The sequence below is a fragment of the Leopardus geoffroyi genome, chromosome A3 (genome assembly GCF_018350155.1).
Source record: "Leopardus geoffroyi isolate Oge1 chromosome A3, O.geoffroyi_Oge1_pat1.0, whole genome shotgun sequence".
Taxonomy (NCBI): domain Eukaryota; kingdom Metazoa; phylum Chordata; class Mammalia; order Carnivora; family Felidae; genus Leopardus; species Leopardus geoffroyi.
The window spans coordinates 83,951,050-83,964,550 of NC_059336.1; the positions used below are offsets into that span (position 1 = coordinate 83,951,050).

General features: G+C 46.6%; 1 protein-coding gene across 7 annotated transcripts in view; it reads left to right on the forward strand.

The window, feature by feature from the left end:
• Positions 1-5,087: 5,087 nt before the first annotated feature.
• The window catches only part of MEIS1 (Meis homeobox 1), a 138,019-nt gene continuing 129,605 nt past the window's right edge, over positions 5,088-13,501 (forward strand). For 3 of the 7 annotated variants that reach the window (XM_045446267.1, XM_045446270.1, XM_045446271.1), the window contains exons 1-6: positions 5,160-5,949; positions 7,810-8,036; positions 9,877-10,018; positions 10,548-10,598; positions 11,389-11,439; positions 12,975-13,121. In XM_045446267.1, coding sequence (XP_045302223.1) covers positions 5,938-5,949; positions 7,810-8,036; positions 9,877-10,018; positions 10,548-10,598; positions 11,389-11,439; positions 12,975-13,121 — 630 coding nt within the window. In that variant the 5' untranslated portion in view covers positions 5,160-5,937. The other 4 variants (XM_045446265.1, XM_045446264.1, XM_045446269.1 and 1 more) reach the window with 4 other exon arrangements.

Sequence of the window (13,501 nt, forward strand, 5' to 3'; positions counted from 1 at the left end):
CTATTTCCCTTTTTCATTCTACAGCCGTTCCTTATGTAGAAGTTGGGGGGGGGAGGGTAAAGTGTGGGCTAATAACTCATTTCCCAGTTAATTTTATTAAGAATTTATAGCACTGTTTAGAAAGTTTTAAGACAACCATAAATTTTATTAGGAATATTTTATTAAGCCCTCCATTTAATTAATAAAAGACCTCTATAACTTCTGAAAATGTCAGAGCTAGTAATTATGTTAACCAGTGTAATTTTTCCCCCTCTGGAGACCAAAGCATTTTAATGATTTGAAATAGAAAGGTAGTAATGAAAACAACTCTCCCCCTACTTAAAAAAAAATTTTTTTTCTTAACTTTTGCATTATCCAGTTAGAATATAGTGACTTAGGTATTCCCCCCCCCCCCCCCCCCGCAATGGTTGGAGAGCCTGAACTGACCTCTCATTGACTTCTGAACTGGACCCAGACATTGTTTTCTGAAGCAAAATGCAGTAAACAAATCTCCCAGGTCTTCTAGCCCAGATGGCTTTGGGGCACATGATTAACGTCTTCCCTAATCCGCTCAGTTAACCCCCTTTCACATCACCTGACCAGGTTCCCCCTTTTATAGACCTCTAAATAGTTTATTTCACTTTTCTCAGAGCTATTCATTAGCTTTGACTTCTTGGTACCTCTCTCATATCACATCCAGGCTCTTATCTCAAGCATTCCTCTATTATCTCTACTAGATTTTAAATCCATTTTCTTCAAACTGTCTTTCCCTCCTCCTATTTCTGTTTTTTGAAATGCAAATATTAATGTGGAGGGTTGAGATGCAGATGATGAATGTTCTTGAAGGACAAACCCCAAGCCTCCGCACCACAGGACAACCTAAGGAGTAATCACAACATTTTAACAGGCATCTTAAAGTTAGGTGGCAGATGATAAACTCTTATCATTCTGTGAACACAGCTGCCAAACTCAATTGATTAACAGTCTTTTGTTTATTCTGGGCTGGCAAATACACACACATTTTACCTTAGGAGATGCCTCTTTCATTTCTGAGGGCTTTGGAGCTGACTCATCAGTGTGAACTTTGGGGACAAAAGCCTAATTCAGGATATATGTCTTTTCAGAGACACAATCCCTTACAGGAGAACAGAAAATTAGAGGGGAGTGCTCAAAAAGGACTGTACCAACATCGGAAAGGGGCACCACTTGCTTTAAATGCCTCCTTGCTAGGAAGGTCTAAACAATAGAGACCTAGGCCCCAGCCTGCCCCTTTAAAGTCTTAGCTCTCTATCTTTGGGAAGATGTTCTGGGATGTTTAGAGTAAGCTGAGGATGGAAGGCACATGTCTCGAGAGCTACGGGCAAGTGCCAGAACCCTTCACCAGGCCAAGTTTTTGCAAAATAAATGTGCTATTAGTTGAAAAAGGAAGTATCTGAAATAAGTTAGGGATAGGTGCTATCACAGAACAGGTAAATATCAGTAGTAGTTTACTAAGATACCTAGAACTATCCCTTTGCCTTTTCCTTTTAATAGATGATTAATTGCTGCCTTGCTAAAGGAGGGGTTTTTTTATGGCTACTATATTACAACTCTAGACTTCCTCTGTGCAATTTCTCTCAGCAAGCCCCAACTGTAATAACTGTTTGCTAATTGTAAAATCCTTATCCAGAATGAGGTTTGGGCAAACAATTTGTACTACTGTAATTACATTGTAAAAGTGTTTTAGTCCCTTGATTGTCCAGAATCAATCTTATAAAGACCTAGGAGTAGCATTAGGTTAGCAGTTATAAATGGAAAAGGGGTGGGGGAGAAGAAAGAAGACACTTTTTAAAACTATAAGGAGTTTATTTAAGACAACAAACGCAAACTATCTCTTTCTTTGAGGGAAACCTGTGTGTAGGTAATTGAAAGTACTTTTACTGTAACCCGACACATCATGGTTGAAGCTCACAATAGTTTTCCAACTGCTTTGAAGTTTTTGGTTATGTTTGAAAAGGAGTCACTTACCTGAACCTTCTTTTTTCATCTCTGCTAGAAAACAAATTTACCAAAAAGCAACAATACAAAATAAACTCCATTGTCAAAGAAATCTTTACCAAAACTGGCCTTTTCCAAATTTGAAAACATGGCCGCAGAGTTGAGGTAACTCCAAACCGGTTACTTAAGCCTTTGCTGGAGAGCCCCTAAGGACTCTTAAAGACGATGATCATCGAAATGTATTTCGCAGTAAATTTCTCTCCGTTAAATTATACTTACACCATTTCCCTCGCAGTTCATTTAAGGATCATAAACGTAGATGTACCCATCTCGATGTTTGGCTTGACCCCCCCTCCTTGTGTCCCTCCCCTACAGCCAGCCGCGCCGAAGCCTGGCCTGCTGGACTGCAGTGGTCACACGTCCGCGTGCAGCCGTCGGAAGGCGCAGGTGAGGGCCAAAGCCGCCTGGGGTTCGGAGAGGGCTTGCAGGCTGCCGGCCCAGTTTGGTCCTCCCGGTAATTGGAAAAGGATTGCGTTGCCTGGCCCAGCCAGCGCAGCTTCCCGCGAATTAAACAGAGAAATCGCCTTCCGGAGACCGGGAGGTTCCATCTTGGCCTGAAGTTCGGTTTCCAAGTTCATGTTGGGGCGAGCGGGGGTGGGGGTGGGGGTGGGAGTGTCAGGCAAAGGCGTAAAGAAGCTGGTAATTCACCTGGATCCCCTCGGCTTTGACACGCGGCCTGCTTTAACCTCCTGCGTAATGTACCGGGGCGTCGGTACCCAAAAACTTTACCCATGTTTGCGATGGAAAAAAGTTAAAGATCCTAAAGTTGGGGGGGGGGGTAGAAAGGGAGGGAGAGAAAGGAAGAAAGAAGAGAGATGCAAATGATGCGGATCCTAGGATGTTTTTTAAACAGTCGGAGCTCTTTCAAGGCAAAGTGTATCTGAAGGCTTCGGGTGAATGTGTCAGCCCTTTAGGTGCACACGGGGGGAGTGCGGTGTCGGCGTTGGGGAGGTGTGCGGGAGGCTGGGAAGGTTCAGTTGCTTCGGCTTTATGAAAACTCCACTATTCGGTGGGGGGGTGGAGGGGGGGGAGACTGGGCGTTGACTCCTGCTAAGTACTAAAGGAATAGACATCGCTCAGCGAGGCTACGTGTGCTGGAGGGAACCTGATTCCAGATATATGCTCTGATGCTTGCCCAGTGTCTCTGGCTTCTTGAAAGCCCACTTAACAAAAACTTGAGTCCTACCTCTCAAACTGATGCAAATTCTCTTTTAGTTTGCGCATTTAGAGTTAGCCTCAATACATTTGAGAGCTCCTAGCCTTGTCCAAACAACCTCTCCAGATACGAGCCCCCTAATCTTTCTCAAAACTCTTTCTCTTATCTACACCCCCCTTTGGGATGAGGGTTCGGTCCGCAGCTGGCGAAGTGGGATGGGGGGTGGGGGCGATGGGAACTAGCGGCCGACGGCTTTGGAGGAGTCAGCCTTTTGGCCACCATCAGGGCGGGAATCGGGACTGGCAGTTTGCATTCCCGGCAGATCGAAGCTCCCTGCTGATCGATTATTTGATAATTGATTTTCCCCGCAGCCAATGCGCGGCCGCCTTGGCAGGAGCGCCCCCTGATTGGCCGAGCCCTCCTCCACGGCTGCCTACCGAGATTTGGGTGAGCTCATTTTCCAGTCGACCGCAGGGGGAGTTTTCTGTGAGGTTTCAGCTGGAGGGAGGAAAAAAAATTCCTGCTCCGAGCCGAGCGAGCTGCGAGCCTTGCTCGAGGATGTGAGGTTTCCAACCCGCTGGTTGAGCTGCTGTGGCTGAGCCATCTCGGCATATAGAGCCGGGCGCGCAGAAAAATAAAAACGAAAATAACACCACTAAATACAATAATAAAAGGCAAGCTTAGAGTGGGAGAATAAGGAGAGGATTTCGTTGCTGTGCTGCTGTTGTTGTTGTTGTTGTTGTCGTTGTTGTTGTTGTTAAGCCAGAGAATAGGTATTTGAAGGGAGAAAGTTAAAATCAGTGGCTGGTTGGAGCCTCTGAGTTGTGGGTAGGGGCAGGTTTTTGTCTGAAATCTCAGCTCCCGAAGTGAATTTCTTTTTCTTTGGCACTGGGAGCTTTCCCTGAGCCGGGTTGGGGACAGGAAAGCGGGGTGGGGAGAAGAAGGGCTGGGGAGGAGAGCGCGGAGCTTCGCGGGGCAAACGAGCTTGGGGCGCAGGGTCCCTCCAGGCCCCGAGCACTGCCGAGGCCGGAGCCCCTCGGCGCTTCGAAGACAAAGGCGGCGCGGCCGGAGCCGGAGCCGAGCGCGCTGACCCTGCTGCGCCGCGCCCTGGGCGCACAGCTGCCTCTCCCAGAGAGGGTCGGAGAAACAGCCTGCTTCCCCGAGTCTCCCTGGCCCGGGCTCCACCCGCGAGGTCTGGGCTGCTCCGAGCCCGCGTCGGGTTTCGTTTTCCGGCGATCATAAATAGCTTCGTGTTTGTAAACAGGCGCTGGGGGCACATTCCCGGCTCTCAGCTCATTGTTCCCTCCTTTCCTCTCCCACTTCGCGCAGGACGCCGGGGCTGGGGCTGGGGGCCTCCGGGGCTAGGAGGTGGAGGGCGGGGGTGTCCAGATCCCAAAGTGAGAAAATGCAAGCATTTCCTTTCCTTGGGCCGGGTGTCCACCTCTGACAGCAACTCTAAGCTGGATCTGCAGAAAGCCCCAGCCTTCTTCACCCCACGTTCTCGGGACTCAGCAGAGCCTTTCCAAGCCTTGCTCCTGCTCAGTCTTCTGTCTCCCCGTTTGACTTTTCTACTTGGGGTGGTCCGTCCTGAGAATCCAATACTTTCTGCATTAGCCCCCTCTGCCCCCGAAAAAACTGGCAGACCCCAATAATTTCGAGGAAAGTCATGAAGTCTGTGCTCAGAGCCCTGTGCAAAATAACTCCTGCTGCTGCCTGCCCGGCGTTTATTCCCAATTTATTTCAAGAGAGTTGGCTTTGGGGAGAGAGTCTGGAGGGGGAGGGAGAGAAAAGAATACGGAAAATAAAGCCTGCGGCCGGGGGCTGCTGCCCGCGTTTGTGCGCGTGTGCCCTGGGTGTGTGTGTGTTTGTGCCTGGGCGTGCGATTTAATGGAGCGTCTCTCTGCCTCTCCAGTGCGGCCAGAGCTCGCTTCGCGCACCCACCCCTGCCGAGGATCCTACTTGCTGCAGCCCAATGCATTGTGTAAGACGCGACCTGTTATGGCCACCACTACTTCCGGGTTCTAGCATTCTGGTCGGAATCCACCTCTCCGCCTGTGCAACACACACTTTACACACGCACGGGGACTGCAAGCGGGCAGCATCGATCGTGGCTCCTTTAAGACAAACTCAGACAGACATTTTTTTTAACCCTCCTCCTCTAATCTCCCTCCAGTGCAGCAGTTGCAAAGAGGGAGAGAGAGAGAGAGAAAGAGAAAGAGAGAGCGAGCGAGAGAAGAGAGAAACTGATTAGGAATTAGGACTGATTCAAGGGAAGCGAGCGCTAGGGCTTTGTGCATTTGAATATTAACATTTGAGGTGTTCTGACCAGAAGAAGACAGAGCGGATGATCATTCATTCACCACGTTGACAACCTCGCCTGTGATTGACAGCCGGAGTGGCAGAAAGCCATGAGATTTGGTAGTTGGGTCTGAGGGGCGCTCTTTTTTTTTTTTTTTTTTAACTGATTTTTTGGGGGAGAGAAGATCTGCTTTTTTTTTTTTTTTTTTTTTTTTTTTTTTTCTTTTTGCCCCCGCTGCTGTCTTGGAAACGGAGCGCTTTTATGCTCAGTGACTCGGGCGCTTTGCTTCAGGTCCCGTAGACCGAAGATCTGGGACCAGTAGCTCACGTTGCTGGAGACGTTAAGGGATTTTTCGTCGTGCTTTACATTTTTTTTTTCCGGGGGAGTTTGCTTATTTGTTTCTTTTCACACTGGCCTTAAAGAGGATATATTAGAAGTTGAAGTAGGAAGGGAGCCAGGGAGGCCGATGGCGCAAAGGGTACGTATTAAAAAACAATTGTGGAACTCAAATGTGAGATTAAATTGAAACGTGGCCGAAAGACACTGCTAAAAAGTTTCCTTTTTTCTCTGTATTTTTGAATGAGGCTCCTAAAGCCGTGGCCTAAAGCGAGAGAATTTATTCAGTGCATTTGTAGACTTATGTATGTTACATGTAATTAATTCAAGTAATCAAGTTTTCTATAGAATCCTAACCAGCAGCTATCTAAATAAAAATACAAGCTCAGGCAGTCATCTGTTTAAAAAACAAAAACAAAAGGCGCTAGATACCTAATGCTATAAAGTGAGTGGTTCAGGGAGCAGAAGTTTAAAGCTATTTTTAAAGTAAAATAAGCAGCTAGAAACTTCTGATGTGTTACTGCTTATGCTCATCTTTTAATATCATTAGAAGTACTTAGCTTTTTTTAAGCAAATAACTTTGTCATCGTGTAATGGCTTTTGGGGTCGGAAAACATTCATCTTTTAAAAGTGATTTTAATGTGCATGGATTTTTATAAAAGGTAATACTTGGAAAGTTTTTGTTAGAAAAGCCCTTCACTAATTGGATACTAAGCACACAGCGACTCACTTTAAAAATGCAATACTAATTTCCCCAATATTCCTATTTGAATGGAAACGTAGTGAGAGTCAAGTGAGACAATGACAACCCAACTGAGGTAGTTTCTTAAAAGACAGGGGGGTCTACAGAAAGCCTTCCCTGCATAATTTGCGTCCTGGCCCTCAAAGCCCTGTTTGCAAAAGAAAGTTACCAGGCTGACACATTCTTCTTTACTCCTTTGGTTCAGGCAAATGTCAGCGTTCTTCCAAACTATTTTCACACCTCTGGCTTTAAGGACATGAAAGTGGCAGTTCCTCTTTTCTTTGAAAATCATTTCACTCTCCGTGCCTCCAATTCTTGGGAAAAGAACTTGCCTGGAATGAAGCAATGAGAAAAATCTAAATAGCTAAATTTTGCACCCCAAAATAATGACAATCAATATGAAAGTAGTTTTTCTGAAGAAAGAAGATAGGGGTTGTACGTGCATTTGCTTTTGAATTTACTTTACACCTGATGAGTTACATTTGCCTCATTGACTCTTAGTCTGGGGGAAAAGTTCTTAACAGTGGAGAAAACAGAATAACTGCTCCAACTATAGATTTCCTTTAACTTTGAGGGAAAATTGCCCAATTCTAAATTCAGCTCTAATGAACATGAAAAACTACCTTTCTCTGAGTTTCACTTACGAGAAGGCCAGTTAGTTTTGTGTAATTTAGCAGAGTTTGTCTTGGAAAGCAAAGGAAATGCAGTGTCTTGCAGGACTGCCTTAACCCCACGCTGGCAGAGAAATAAAATGAGAAGCCTGTCTGAATTCATGTGCTTAGCTTAGCTGTTCCCATCGTAACTTTTTTTTTTTTTTTTTTTTTAATTCCCCCTGATGGGAAGGGGCTGTGAAACTAGGCGGGTTTGCTGCACTGTCCTGGCACGTTTTATTATTGTGATTTTGAATTTCCTCCTCTAGAGACATGCACGTTTTACCTTCCGCCCTCTGGGAAAATGCCTCCCTTTCTTTCCTTCTTTCTTCCCTCCTTCCTTGCCAAAGGATCCTGAATTTCTGAACTAGTTGATAGGGACACAAGTTAGGGCAAGACCATTCATCTCAGCTGAGACTCAGAGAATCCTAGGATTTTTACTTTAGGAATTATTTTTAAAATAAAAACCCTCAACTTGAGAGATGCAAGGCCACTGAATTCTGGGTTGAAGGATCCAGCTGGACTGACATTATATAAGCTCCATGCCCTGCCGGTTCCCCATTTGCCGGCCTGGCCTTCTGAACCTTGTTTTCTCCTGTTTGTCATGCAGTACGACGATTTACCCCATTACGGGGGCATGGATGGAGTAGGCATCCCCTCCACGATGTATGGGGACCCGCATGCGGCCAGGTCCATGCAGCCGGTCCACCACCTGAACCACGGGCCTCCTCTGCACTCGCATCAGTACCCGCACACAGCTCACACCAACGCCATGGCCCCCAGCATGGGTTCCTCCGTCAATGACGCTTTAAAGAGAGATAAAGATGCCATTTATGGGTAGGTACGACGGGCAGCAGGTTAAGTGGTAGAGACGCGATGTTTCCTCTGTTTCCCTGTGCCTTTGGTAAAAGGAAAGCCAGAGCTCTGTGGATTGGAGGTACATTATTCGGTAACTTTTCATTCGCATTGCATGGAGGATTTGGGAAGGCGGCCTGCCGTCCTGGACGCCCCCCATCTCCACACACGCTCCGCGCTTGCCCAGCGTCCAGCTCCGCCGAGGCCGTGCCGGCGAAGGGGTCGCCCTGCAGGAGGAGTTGCCAAAGGTCCTTCGTCCCCTCTCACACCATGGTTCTGTAGTTCAGCGGGTTGGAGTCCTCGCTTGCTGGGCTTCGCTGGGAGAGCGTTGGGGATTTCTAAATGTAGGCGCCTTTGTGTTGGAACGAAACTTTTAGTTTAAGGGAAAATCTTTTAAGCCACTGATTGTTCTGACTTGCTAAGTTTACTCAGCAACCTTATGCTGGCTCGGCCGCCGCACAATAAAAATCAAGGGAGGACAGTTGCAGGTCAGGCAAGGGGGAACATGCTTTGCATTTAGGGAGTTTGACCACCGTAGGCAAGGAGAGAGCTCGCTCTGAATTGTTATAGACATCAAGAAACTTCTAGCCGGTTTAGTACTTTGTGTTCAAAGGCGAAGCCTGAAGGATCTGGAAGTAGGTGTGGGGTGCTGTCAGGCCAATGTGGTTTTCAGACTGTGGTTTACACCGTATTCTCCCAGGCCAGTCGATTAGACCCTGGGCTGGTAAAATCTTTCCAAAGTCACTTGTGCCTACTGTGTGCTCATGAATTTGGGGACCTCTTTTTACTTTGCAGCAACTTTTACTTCTATTGATGTCTTCTTTTGAAAATATCCGGCAACCCCGACCCTCCCCAGCTGCGAACCCTTTCTGCTTTATCTCCTGGTCCCTTGTGCGATGGGCCGGTTTAAATCCCAGCGTTCTCTCCGCAGCGTTAACTGCAAATGGCTTAGGCTCCAGGACAGAACATTTGGGGAAGCTTTGAAAAGGACCCCAAACTGTTAAATTTCCGGCTGGGCTGTGAGAGCTAATAAAAGACTTGAGACACCTCCTTGAGCATTAGGAGAAGCTTTTTTTTTTTTTTTTTTCTTTTATGGGTTGAGATAAGCGACATCTAGGCCCCTGGAAATACTAGCTGCTTTGCCATTCCGTAGAGACAAAAATGAAAGGCTTTACCGCAGGGACATTTGAAGGAACTTTTGCGGGGAGTGGGGGCCATTGACTAAGGGAGAGACATGTGCAGGGAGCTGTGGAGGAGGCTTCCTGCTCTCCGAGGGCCGCGGGGTCCGGGATCGGTAGGCGCAGCCCGCTGACAGTCGGCCCGCAGCCACAGAGGTCCCTTCCCCAAGTTAGCTGAGCGCCTGCCACCGAGGTCCCCCGAGTCTTGGGCTCCGCGAGGCTGCCTTGGAGGAACCCACTTGCACGAGCCTTCCCGACCCCTGCGCCCAGCGCCTCCCTCCTCCACCAGGTCCTAGATGTGCAGCGGAGGGACGAGGGCTTGTCGGGGTGGGAAACTTAATTCAAAATGGCTGCTGGAACCGCTTGGGTTTTATTCTTAGCAAATGTTACCAATTTCTCCGGCCAGATAGGCTGAACCAACCCTCCGATAAGGTCCCTGGCTTAGGGCCTCCGGTTTCGGAGGCCTAGGAGGAAGGGGAGGCGAGCAGTCACCTGGGGGCGGGGAGGGGGGAGGAAAAAAGTAGATGACAAAATCAGAGAGAGGGTCCCTGCCTCGAGCTCCTCTGGCTGTTTTTCTTGGGCGCCTTTTTCACTGACTCCGGACTAACCATTGTGTTGTTTGTGACTGTTGTATTTTCTTGCAGACACCCCCTCTTCCCTCTCTTAGCACTGATTTTTGAGAAATGTGAATTAGCTACTTGTACCCCCCGCGAGCCGGGGGTGGCGGGCGGGGACGTCTGCTCGTCAGAGTCATTCAATGAAGATATAGCCGTGTTCGCCAAACAGGTCAGCAAAATATATGTTTAAAAAGTAAAGAAAAAAGAAAAAAGAAAGAAAGAAAGAGAAACTCCCTCCCCCATCCAGCACATTTTCAAAAGTAACCAGCAAATTAGTCCACCCTAAGCCATGCCTGTGACATCTACCCTAGGGTTTTCTTCCTATATGAGTGTCTGCGGACGACTCAAAATCACCCATAGGCTTTCCAACTCACGCTCCAAAACCTAACGCAGAAAGCCCACTCTATAAAATAAAATCACAAACCCTACACGCTGTAGCCGCCTTGGTCTTGGCGAGCAGGGCAGCGTCCTCTAGAAGCGTACTTTTGCTGGTGGAAGAAACCCTGAGCTCTGGGCTTGTTGTTGGCTTATTTGATTCACATTGAAGTGTTTCTGCGAGGGATGCACTCGGTGTCACCGAGTCCTTCCCGGAGGTTACATCTTGCCCCCGACAGTGTAATGAGGCAAGAAACCAGGAAAGCGACCAGATTTCAAATGTTCTTTCTCCCCCCCCCCCCCCCCTTCTCACTTGTATTTAGATTCGCGCAGAAAAACCTCTATTTTCTTCTAATCCAGAACTGGATAACTTGGTAAGAGCGGACCCCTACCTCCCCACCCCCATCTCCCCTCCCCCCAAGCCACCAGCTTTGCTTTAAAGACCCCCAAGGTTTCTAGACGGGTCTTCCCGTAGCTGCAAGGCGGCTGCAAACGTTTCTGTCCAGGGACAAGTGGTCCCGGGCAAGATCCCGGGGAAATAAATTCATCTCGAGAGGGGCCGGGCAAGCCCGCGCGGGGAAACGCGAGCTTTTGTTTTTTATGACAGCCGGGCAGCACAGCTCTAATCAGCGCGGGGATTTATCTCCGGGCTTGTCAGCGTATGTGCTTAAACTTTGCGGACTTCCCAGCCCTCAAAGTCGCGTCACGAGGGCAGCAACTGGGCAAGAGCCCCCAAACCACCAGTATGCCTGAAAGGTGTGAGGAAAGCAGCAGAAAGTTTGCAGTGTGAAAAGCCACAACTGGGGGACTGTTTGGAATATTTTCCGTGCACTCCTTACGTGGAAACATCTAGTCCAGGGATGTGGCCCTTTCGGTGGGGTGGGGCCAGTGGGGCTGAGAAAGGGAAGAGCCATGGGGGAGGAGAGTGTTTATGATCCCTACTTAGATGCTTTGTTGTTGTTTTAGCTATTTTTTTTCTCCTTAAGAAATATAAACCTCTAGATGGTACCCAGTCACTGCTATTAACTTTTAGTGTTATTGCCATAAATCAAAATAACTCTATTTACTGGGGGGGGGGGGGTGTAGGCTGGAGATGCTAGAGCTGTGACAGCCAATTTTCTGCAAACTAGGAATAGGGTGCTCATTCTTTTTGTATCTTTGCAGATGATTCAAGCCATACAAGTATTAAGGTTTCATCTGTTGGAATTAGAGAAGGTAATTTCTCTAGCCTCTTTTCCTTTTGCTTTCCCCTCACCCCCAAACTCAAGGGGGTGGGGTGGGGTGGGGTGGGGGGGGAGGTTCTGAATGGCTGAAGTTCAGGCTTCTGAGACATTTGCATAAATGTCTTTCTTTCTGGTAATTAGTGTCAAGGCCAATCTTAGCGTCCATTTCTCTTTGCGGTTTAATTACAATTTCAGCCACTAAAACCGGCATCTCAAATGCCCTAGCCTTGTATTCATTCTTAATACTTTGCTAGCTTTGTATAAATAGTTGCAATTCTATGCATCTCCCTTGATGTTTAGAATGCTGTTGTGAGTTTGCTTCACAGGTTATACCTTTGTGATCTCTTCTCTTCTTCTTCCCCCTCTTCTTTGCTACCTCTGGGTGGGTGGGAGGGGGGTTTTGTTTAGTTTTAGTGAGTTTCTGGAAGACAGTCTGAGAGCAGCCGCAGGTCAGACACAGAGGAGAGGTGGAGGGGGAGGAGGAGGAGTGGGCAGGGAGTCTGGAGGAGGTGGTGGGGGAGGCACATTAAACCTTTTGCAGAGACAAAGCAGAGTTGATAGTTGTGTCAATTTCTTGAATCTGTGAATCCTGCACACACCCCACCTTCACACTCAAGAAAGGGTGTGGGATAACATGATTTTGCTAGCTGTTCTATAAATCTCAGCAATAAAAACTTAATGCATTGTAATTCAAACTAACATTAAATTGCAAGCACACTGGGGTTTCTTGTGAGTTTTTGCATGTCAGTGATGCCTGGGGCCTGTAAGACTGTTCCACTTATACCTAAATATTTCGAAGCATTCTTTTTCCCTTTTTTTTTTTTTTTTTTGGATCAGTTTGATACCTTTTCGTGGCTGTAGGGTTGTTTTTTTTTTTTCATATCATGAGTACTGGCAATTTGATTTTCTTCTATTTTTTTTTAAAGTGTCCTAAAATATGCTTTTTTCAGGTAGAATCCCTAATTACAAATGTTATCGGGACTTGGGCTATCAAACATATACCCTATACCACCACAGTACTGGTCTTTGGAGATATATAGATATATATAGGGAGAAAGATATATAGATATAGATATAGATATGTATGTACACCCACATATATAGTAATATATGTCTTCATATATTACATATATATATATATATCTTCACATTTTTCTCTTAGACACACTGGAAAAGGACTTATGATAAAGTAAGTGGATGAAATTAAATAGTTTACCTTAAATGTCACCCACGCAGGTCACCTCTCTAATGGCCACAGCCCTGGGAGCAGATGAATTTAACACGGGTGTTGAATATGTTGTAGCCTGTGAATCATCTTGTCACTGTCAATTTTCTGGGATATCTCTATTTTGCAAGAAAAGAAAGTTATTCCTAATTCTGGATGCGTCTGGGGGTCTCTGGAGGACAATTGCTCTGTGTTTCCCTATTTGGAAGTTTGGATCTCACAAGGGGGGTGGATTGCACTTGTCAATGTCATTTATGCACTCCTGATTATATTTCCATTTTTTTATTTCTGTCATAATGTAGGTACACGAATTATGTGACAATTTCTGCCACCGGTATATTAGCTGTTTGAAAGGGAAAATGCCTATCGATTTGGTGATAGACGATAGAGAAGGAGGATCAAAATCAGACAGTGAAGATATAACAAGATCAGCAAATCTAACCGACCAGGTATGCGTTTTTCAATTTCAACATCCCTGGGAAAAAAAAAATCTGTATGCATATTGCTTGCTGGGTCACTACCACCTCCTTTTATTATTTGCATATGATTAAGTCCCTTTTAGATACATTTCCATCGAAATGAAAATTTTTGAATAATGTGGCTATTATTGCTTCATTAAGGCTGGCTCTGGGATTCGACCTGGAGAGATGAGCTTGTAAAAGCTTTGCCTGCAAACTTGACCTGTTTCTTGTCGCTTTTAATTTTTGTCTTTATTTTATTTACCCTGTATAATAATGGGAGTGTTAACTGCCAGTGACCGCCTGATTGCAGGGCTCTGTTCTGGAGCGTTTTTTCCCCCTTCTATTTCGAAGAAAAGGAAAGGGTAGGG